Source organism: Artibeus jamaicensis, unplaced genomic scaffold, assembly GCF_021234435.1.
Source record: "Artibeus jamaicensis isolate MK-2021 breed Jamaican fruit bat unplaced genomic scaffold, CSHL_Jam_final scaffold_537, whole genome shotgun sequence".
Taxonomy (NCBI): domain Eukaryota; kingdom Metazoa; phylum Chordata; class Mammalia; order Chiroptera; family Phyllostomidae; genus Artibeus; species Artibeus jamaicensis.
The window spans coordinates 44,104,583-44,114,316 of NW_026522047.1; the positions used below are offsets into that span (position 1 = coordinate 44,104,583).

General features: G+C 40.1%; 1 protein-coding gene across 1 annotated transcript; it reads left to right on the plus strand.

The window, feature by feature from the left end:
• The first annotated feature begins 1,097 nt into the window (after positions 1-1,097).
• On the plus strand, positions 1,098-2,045 carry LOC128626384 (olfactory receptor 7D4-like). The gene has a single exon (XM_053658645.1). The coding sequence runs from the start codon at positions 1,098-1,100 to the stop codon at positions 2,043-2,045; it is 948 nt and encodes a 315-aa protein (XP_053514620.1).
• The last annotated feature ends 7,689 nt before the right edge of the window (positions 2,046-9,734 follow it).

Consider the following 9,734-nt stretch of genomic DNA (forward strand, 5'->3'; position numbering starts at 1 on the left):
ATACATCGTTCTTTTCTTGGAAGAATTGACTTGGCAGGAAGTCTTTGAAAGAGGGAACCATAAGGATCTCAATTAATTAGGAGTGCTGCATAGTAATAAAAAGACAATACACTCGCTGTGTTCATAATGATGTCTGCCCCAGGTTGAGAGGAACACTCATACTGACAGCCATGCAAGACAGATTTGTTGTGATATTAACAACAGTTTGTTTTTTCAAGTGTTCACTGTATGTCACAAAAACTACACTACAAAAATTATATGAATCATCTTATTGAATCACCAATCTATCCTACAACATAGGGAATAGTTACTCCTAGCATTGTGGAGGTGAGGTAGTTGCAGCTGAAAGAGATTACATAACTTTGTCAAGGTCACAGAGATAGAACATGGCAGAACGAATTCTATTCCAGGAGGTCCGACCAGATCCTGTTTTCTAAATCACAGCTCTATTATACTGTCCTTTGGAAGAGTTATATATCAAAAATAATTGTAATAAAAAGAATATATTGATAATGTTCATGATGATAGCTATAATTTATTGAGATCATACTCTCAATAAAGACATTATGAGACAAATCATCTGTGATTAAAGACATTTATAGACTTCACAAAGATGGCAAGAGCAGTAACCACATTTGTAGAAACAAACACAATAAGACACATGGAGAGGCATCAATGTAGAGGCATTAACTGAGGCATCAATGTAGAGTACCAGATCACAAGAGTAAGTTTGTTTGAGCTGCAAACACACATTTTAATCACTATTCTGAAGTCAAAGAACTATGGAGGTTATCAAAGTAAACACCTTAAATGTCTTTAGTTATTTTGGAAAGCTCATATGAAGAAAGAAATTGGTTTATGTCCATAGATTCAGATAAGAGTAAAAGATAAAAGAGAAAGATTTCTGCCAAATTAAAGAAAACTGAGAAATTACAGAATTTAAAATGATATTATTCACTTGAATAAGTGAATCACTGGCATTGGAATGACTACTAGATCATGAAAGATGTCTGCACAAAGGTGGATCAAAAGGTGATGGTGAGCTGATGTGCCATTTGGCTGCTTTTGCCTCCTTCTCCAGCAGACACACCAGCAGCATGGAAGCAGGAAACCACACAGAAGTATCAGAATTCCTCCTCATGGGTCTCTCAGAGGATCCTGAACTGCAGCCCTTCCTCTTTGGAGTGTTTCTCTCCCTGTACCTGGTCACTGTTCTTGGGAACCTGCTCATCATGCTGGCTGTCAGCTCTGACTCCCACCTCCACACCCCCATGTACTTCTTCCTCTCCAACCTGTCCTTTGTTGACATCTGCTTCACCTCCACCACCATCCCAAAGATGCTGGTGAACATCCAGACACAGAGCAAGGCCATCTCCTACAATGGATGCCTCATTCAAGAGTACTTTTTTACAGTTTTTATTGGAATGGACAACTTCCTCATGACTGTGATGGCCTATGACCGGTATGTGGCCATCTGCCACCCCCTGCACTACATGGTCATCATGAAGCCACACCTGTGTGTCCTGCTGGTTCTGTTGTGTTGGTTCATCATATCCTGGGTATCCCTGGTTGATATCCTACTGATGAGGAGGCTGACCTTTTGTGCAGGAACTAAAATTCCACATTTCTTCTGTGAACTGACCCAGATTCTCAAGGTAGCCTGCTCAGACACCTTCATCAATAATGTCTTCATGTATGTGATTGCTGCCCTACTGGGTGTGATTCCTGTCACTGGAATTCTCTATTCTTATGCTCAGATTGTCTCCTCATTAATGAGAATGTCCTCTGCAGGGGGAAAATATAAAGCATTTTCCACCTGTGGGTCTCACCTCACTGTGGTCTCCTTGTTCTATGGGACAGCACTGGGGGTCTATCTCAGTTCTGCTGTGACCCATTCTTCCCTGCAAAACTCAGTGGTCTCAGTGATGTACACTGTGGTCACCCCCATGCTGAACCCCTTCATCTACAGCCTGAGGAACACGGATATGAAGGGGGCTCTGAGAAGGCTCCCAGAACTAGGTGTACAATGTGCATCCCAAAGGTAAATGCTGCAAATTTAAATATTCTGGTTCTTTTTCTCCCTCAAAAGACATTATTGAGTTCTTCTGTTTCTAAAGCACAGAGGATTTCTTTGGTTTTATAGCAGTTTCTTCTCAACAACTCCCTCAGAAACATCCTTTTTACTTTTCTTCCCTACATGGTATCCACAATGCTCAATGTTTGGCCAGCATCCTGCAGCTATTCTTAAGATTTCTAAGTTTAAATTTAAAGCACTTGTCATATCAAGTGCTGACAGTTTCCCAAAAAGTTTTCTTCATGCGTTGTTGACCTTCACCTTAATTTGGCTCTACTCTGGTTTCTTTTTTTTTTTTCAGAAGAAATGGAGTGAAAAGCATAGAGTAACAGAACAAAGTGCCTACAATATCAGGACCCTACATGTTTCTTCATATGAATGACTTAATTTCATGTTAAAAACATTTCTTTCAGATATTTTCTCTCAGTCAGGTGCTTCTGTGTTGAGTGTATAACTGTTTTCAAAGATTATATTCTCTGGTTAGGCTGCTCCATTTATCATTATGTAGTGTCTTTCTTTGTCTCTCACTGTAGCCTCTGTTTTAAAGTGCAGAATGAGGGTCATTGGGCCTCTCCAGGATTTGTTGTTCAGTGTCCTAAAACAATGTTTACTCAACAACGATCCTGGGCATGCTGTTGAAAGTAGATCCCCAGGATCCAACAATTCAATGACAGGTATATACCCAAAAGAATTAGAAGGATAAATGCAAATAGATACTTGCAGACCAATTTTCATAGCAGCAATAGCCAAACTATAAATACAATTCAAGTATTCATCAACAGAGGAATGGACAAGCAAAATGAAATGTATATGCAATGGAATATTGGGCAGCCTTTTTAAAGGAATGAAATTCTGATATTGTGGAACATTGTTTAAACTTGAAAACATTATGCTAAGTGAGATGAGCCAGACACAAAAACATAAGTATTGTATGAATACACTTACAAGAAGTACTTAAAATAAGTAAATTGATGGAGACAGAAAGTAGAATAAAGGTTTCCCTGGGCTTAGAGAGGAGAAGAATGGAGAGATGTTATGGAATGGGAATAGAGCTTCCATTTGGGATGAAAAAGGGGTGGAAATAGATACCAGTGATGGTTCCATGATATTGTGAATAAACTTATGCCATAAAACTGTACTTTAAAAATCGTTAAATGTCACACATGTACATATATTTATAAAAATAAAAATTAAGTAGAGTCATTGCAATTTATTTTAAATGTAGATTCTTGGGCTCCCCTCCCCACTGCCCCCAACCCACCCAGAGATGTTGACTAGATGAGTCTAGAGTAAGTATCCATCTGAGAAGATATATACTAACAAAAGCCTCAGTTTACTGTTTTGATAAAGGTAAAATTATGAACCATTGCCCCAGAGAAATGGATCTCAATGGATTGTCAAGGGGAACTATAAAATTCAAAACATGTGAAAATTCTGAATTATCAGATCCAAATCAGGCCTACAGAGACAGACAATGGGGAATAGGACTCTGAAATCTGTTCTAACACATCCTCAAGGTCATTGTGGTGCAAATGAGAGTTGGAGAACCATCCCCTAGTGAATCCTGGGACCCTTTGTCCTCAGCCATCTATCCAATGAAGAAACTACAAGTCAGGAAATAATCACACTCCTTCCTGACAGGAGATCCAAGCAAGTCCAGAGTGATTCTTCCCAGAGGAAAGGGATCCAGGGGGAGAGAATCACAGGTGGTCCGACTGTTAGTTGCCCAGGGGTAAAGAATTGGCAAGACAGAGATACTTCCTTTGTGACTCTGCCTCTGAGGAGTCGCCTAATCAGGGAGTCAATGACTCGTTGATCTATTGTCTAACAAAGTTCAGAGAGGATTTTGTCCCAAGGGCCTATTAACCTGTAACACATGAATGTATAGTCACCAAGACTTTGCCAAACCCAAGACACTCATGCCTTCTCCAGCAGATAGAGCCAGACCCTGTCCCACGTGCCAGGCTCTGAATTCTTGCTATTATGGAGGACAGACCTTCCTTTTTCATCACCCACTTTCTATGAAAGAACAAGATTCACACTGTCAAGCCTTCAGAGCCCAGTAAGTGTTGTAGGAAATAAGAGAAAGGGGTGGTAGAGTGAATTGACTATTGTTAAGCACAGGGCAGGGGAAACCCTGTTTTGTCTATGGAGAATGAGCTCTAGAAGTTACTTGCTTGGGAGGGTGAATGGCTAGACTCCTTGTTTGAAGCTACCATCGCATGATGAGATTTTACTTTAGAGATATGTTATTTGGTTACATTGTTGATGGGATTATGGGAATGGGGAGAAAAAGGCTAACCCACCTGTCCCCTCTGACACCAGTGCACTTCCCACAACCACACTGTGTAGACAGTCACTAGTCTTTGGAGTGCAAATGGATGCCACCAGGTGCTGATGGAGCTCTAGGTCCTTTACAGTGAAGATTTGATCCCTTCTTATTCTTTTTCCTTTTTACTCAATCCAAGAGTTCCAGGACCTCCATCCTCACTTAGCCTAGACAAATCTTTCTCAGTGCTTTGTCAGCCTCACTTATTTGGGAACATCTCATTTCTCAAAGAAGATCTGTCTTTTCTTCTCTCTGCATCCTTATCCATGGTTCTTACTAGGGAGCTTCAAGAAGGAAGGGTATGAAGTCCTTGGTGTCTAGGGCTACAGTGCTTAAAGAGAGATGGCAATAAAAGGATGTATGAAAGTCCAACATCGAATTCCTTATTGACAACTAACCCTTGTCTCTGGGAATTCTGGGAAACACTAGAACGGGTATGTCCCTTTCTCATAGTTCCCACTGACTACACTTGGATGTCAGGTCTCACCCTTCACAAGGAATATAAAATAATTAGCAAGATCAGAATGATTTTCCACCAGTTTGGGCCTTCATTCCTTTTCTTTAAAGCAAGTGACTTGGTTCTCCATCTTTAATGATATAAGAATTCACCAACCTATTTCCTTTGCCCCCAGTTTTGTCTGCTTTAAATCCATCTTTCACTCCAGACACTAGGGAAAATTGTGATACAAAGCATGACCCTCCTTTGGTTGCACTTCCTCCACAGTCTCAAACTTTATCTATTATTCTTTTCAAGTTGCCAGGAATGTGGTCACCTCTTGGTCCTCATTCTCCACTGGCCCAGGACCCCACGGTGTGCTTCAGCTAGTGGCTAAAAGCACTCTGACCCAGGCTGTGTCTTGCTCATGGTCTTTCACCTGCTTGCTTCTCTGCCAGGAGAGCCCCTATTCAATAGTCTACCCATGTAACTTCTGCCCAGAGATCTCTTCCTCCAGGATCTCTTCCCTGACTCCATCACTCCAGGCTGCATTTGGGACTCTTCTCAGTACCCCAGTCTTCATCTTACCATTTAAGTCATTGTATTACAATGACCTGTTTGTGCATCCATCTCTGGAAGGTGGGCTCCCTGAGGTTGATGACCAGACCCAATGGCTGACACTTCACCTGTCCCAAAGGAGCCCTTCTTGCCAAGTGGCTTCCAGGAGTTCTTCAGTGACTGACAAGCAGTCTAGTTTAATTCTCTACTTTCCAGTATGGCTTAACAAACTTTGCACTACCATGAAACACCAGAAAGACAATAGGACATACTTATTTGGTGCATGAGTAATGAAGAAAGTATAGCTGACACAGGGCTGAATCCTCCCCTTTTGATTCCTAACCTCTGGTCCTAATGTAAAGCATTTCTAATGTGGGGGAAACTTTTTCTTAAGATGACCATTATTATTCATTCCATGACCCTTTAAATCATAGTTCAGCTGCTCTTGCATCTCCAGTCTGGACATTGTAGAAAAAAATCACTGTGGTGGATTTGAATTCCAACAAACCTCAGGACAAACCCTGTAGCCCTCAGACCCCTGGCTTTGTCCATCAGAGCAAGGTGAATTCTCATTAGTCTCTCTCCCTCATTTCCAGTATTTTTCATTGAATATGTTTCACTGGTCTCAGCTTTTACTTGGCACAAGGAAGCAATATTGGACAATCCTAGAAATAAAACCATCTTGTGCCTTTATCAAACACACTAACTACTTAAAGCCAGAAGGTTTGCATGGCCTCTACCTTTCTTCCTCAGAGGTAGCAATATGCACCTGAGAAGATGGTCCAGCTTCAGAGGCCAATCCCTTTTTTAACCATTCCTCCAAACAGCAAAAGTCATGAAAAGAATTTTAATACTGGCCTCCATGGTGCTCATGGAAAACACTATGTCCTCCCTTAATGTCCTCAATAGGTTCCTGACTGTGACAAAACATATAACAAACAATTTTTACCATAGGTTAATCTAATGGACACAAGCAGGGTTACGTTTGTATCCACAGCATCTCACCAACTTAGAACAAAACAATATTGAATTAAAAAATGTTGACAATGTGAATAAAGCAATGTTAACCATATTGAGTGAAACAATGTTACTTGAGGACCTGTTGTACTTGTAGGAAGAGAGAAATTGCACCAGGATGTTGCATATCAGCCCAAAAAGGTGAGCATCAAACAAGAGGTGATGCTTAAAGTAGCACTGGGAAGGTGGGGGGAAGGGGCATTGGTCCATGGCCTGCCAACCTCTGGCTCTCCCCTTGCCAGATCCTGGGGTTCCTGGAACCAGAGAGGAAAAAATGAGTGTCTTCTTTCACTCTCCCATTATCTATTGCTCCTGGAAATTGGATCATCATGTGCTTGGGGAGAGAGCACAAAGAGGCCACGTCTGCTCATACAGGGATGAGAGTGTTTAGCAGTTTCACATGCAAGAAAAAGGACTGCAAATATGAATGTTGAGGGGCTTCCAGGAAGGGAATTAAAAGGTAATGAATGTCCTCATTTATGATCACAGAGAAGTAACCATGGGACAAGTATCCTCTATGAAATTGTTCATTCATGTGTCATTCCCCTGTTTAGTCTCTCAGTCATCTAATCTTCTGTTTGTGCCTCTGGATAATTAGGATAGAAAGTCAGGTGTGTGTATGCAGGTATTTCAGACAAAAGCTGTGGAGAAGCAGTTGCTGATGCTAGTGTGGGTAAAGATCCCAGGTGAACTGCAAGAACAAGAGAAAATAGGCTGAATTGTTTGGACCTGACAGGGATCAACACTGGGAATGTGTGTTGCCCAGGACTGAGAAGAGGAAGTGGCTATTTAATGAGCAGCAACTTGATATTCCTTTTCTGTCTCCATTTCTCTCTATTCTTCATCAACATCTTATTTATCCTCACTCCATATAGTCACCTCCATGCAGGTAAGAAGTGTTAAAAGTTTTATAGTTGGACACCCAGGGACTATATGATGAGGTGCAGGAAAGGGAAATATTTGTTTGTAAGCTCTTCCATTGATTAATTCTGCCACTCAACCAATATAAAGAGTCCCCTATTATGCTAAGAACTCAGCTAGTATTGAGAACTGACGTGGTTGGGAATTACCTAAGCAGGTGAGAGTCTGTGCCATATATACAGTGACAGGTAGGAATGAAGAGAAGGAAGTAAGGAGAGGTTTAAGCAGAGAGAGAAGGTCCTGAGAGCAGCAGAGACATAAGAGAGTATGGCCCATCTGGGCAAAGAAAGGCTTTTCAAAATGATCAGAATTGTGGATAAAATTGAGAGGTGGTGAGAAATAAGGCTTGGGGGGATGTCATATGGAGTCATGATGCACCAAGGATTTTGGATGATTTCAGGAGGTGGCACCAATGTATTTAAAAAACTGTAGGCAGGTGAGTGATACCATCCAATTTTCATTTCTGAAATCTCAGTCAGATGGCTGGGTGGAGAAATCAAAGATGAAACTGGGGACCAGGAAGGAAGCCCTGCAATAGACTGGGAAGAAATGAAATTGTTCTCTCTTTTCCAATGCAGTTGATGCAATTAACACACACAGCACATTCCAGGGAATATCTAGAATCTCAGGCAGCTTCCACATTCTCTCTCTTATTCTGCTCTATTAAAGAAATTCAATGCAACACAGCAAGTCACACTTACTGAAAGTCAAGATAGTTTAGAATTTAGAATAAGTCCTAATAATTTGCTTACAATATCTCTGAAAGGATTAGAAACCACAAAAAAAAATTTCAAACTGCCTGTTTCCTAATAGGTCAAAAGAAAGATATTCATCCATTGCTAAGCAGATTGGGTATGATATGGACATTTTATCATTCCAGAAACATTCCAGCTGTGAGCTTTGGAGTTTGTTTAATTGAGATATAATTGATATATGACATTATTATATTAGTTTGATGTGTACAACATAATGAATTTATTTTTGAATATATTGCTAAATGATCATCTCACTAAGTCTAATTAATGTATTTTATCATACATTCTTACAGAATTTTTTTCTTGCAATGAGAAGTTTTAAGAAATACTCTGTTACTTTTAAACATGCAATACAATGTTAACTATAGTTACTATACCATATATTACATCCCCATGACTTATTTATTTAAAAACTGGAACTTTGTACCTTTTGATTCTATTTATTTATCTTCAAAGTTCATTGTTCCTCTCATCCGGAACACCCACCCTGACTCACAGACAGCCCATCCACTGAACTAGGGAGTTTACCTCTTCTCAGTTTGATTTCTATACCTAAAAGACTGGCAGTGATGACAACCAACGATGTTCTCCTGTGTAGTTAAGGGCATTATGGGATAATAAGTATAGAAAAATATTGGTAACAACAGTGAAGGTCACATTATGGTTTTATGCTATACCTTGTCCCAGGGTATAAGACTCACTCCTCTGTGTCTGCTTATAGGACCCATAGGCCCTGAGGTGAAGAGAGTCAGAGGTAAGTGGTCCGAGGATGAGTCCCCATATATGCTCAGCCCCAATCTAAGCATCACTGAAATGTGAGTGTGAATCCGATTCTCATCCCTTCAAGCTCATATGTAAATCTTGATGCAACTTCTCACTTCCCCCAATATTTAATGAACATCATAAATGGCATGACTCAAAATTCTGTTTGTGACATTTGTAGTAGTATCATAGGGTACCGAAATGGCTTAAGCCTTGGCATTTCCTCTTTCTTCCCATATTTTCCCCAATCCCTTAACTTCACAAATGAAGACTCTTTTGTCAAGTGACATATCTCCAGAAAGCATCTGGCCCTGTTCCTACAAGTCACTGCTGGTACATTGTCCCTGGTACATTAAGCCTTAAATGATGGTGAATATGGTTCATTATTTGGTGAAAATGTTCCTTTATCTTTCTTTTTTTCTTGAAGGAGTAAATTTACATTCTACTCATCCTCTAATTCAGATATTTGAGATAATTTCTCGAATTTTCTCACCTCTGATACCTGGTTATCTGACCCTTTTGTGAGTACCAGAGAAGGCAGACAACCCAGATCAAGTTGCTGAGCTTCAGCAGACTTCATGCTCCACATTTTCGTTAGAGCAAGTACAAACCCTTTTATCTCTAAACTCCAAGGTTGCTCTTAACTGTTCAGAGATAATTCTAAGACAGGGATAAAGGAGATGGGTGAGTATCCCAAAGGATAACAGACAATGGTTGATCAACATTATTAAATGTTGTACCAAGTAACAGAATATACAGTTCCTAAATTTTGTAATTAAGGGTTATATATCTAGTCATTTACTTCAAGAAATTTAATCTAGAGTATCTCCAGTATTTATTTAGATTTGTTTTCTTTTCTCATCTAGATGATGTGTCAGCAAC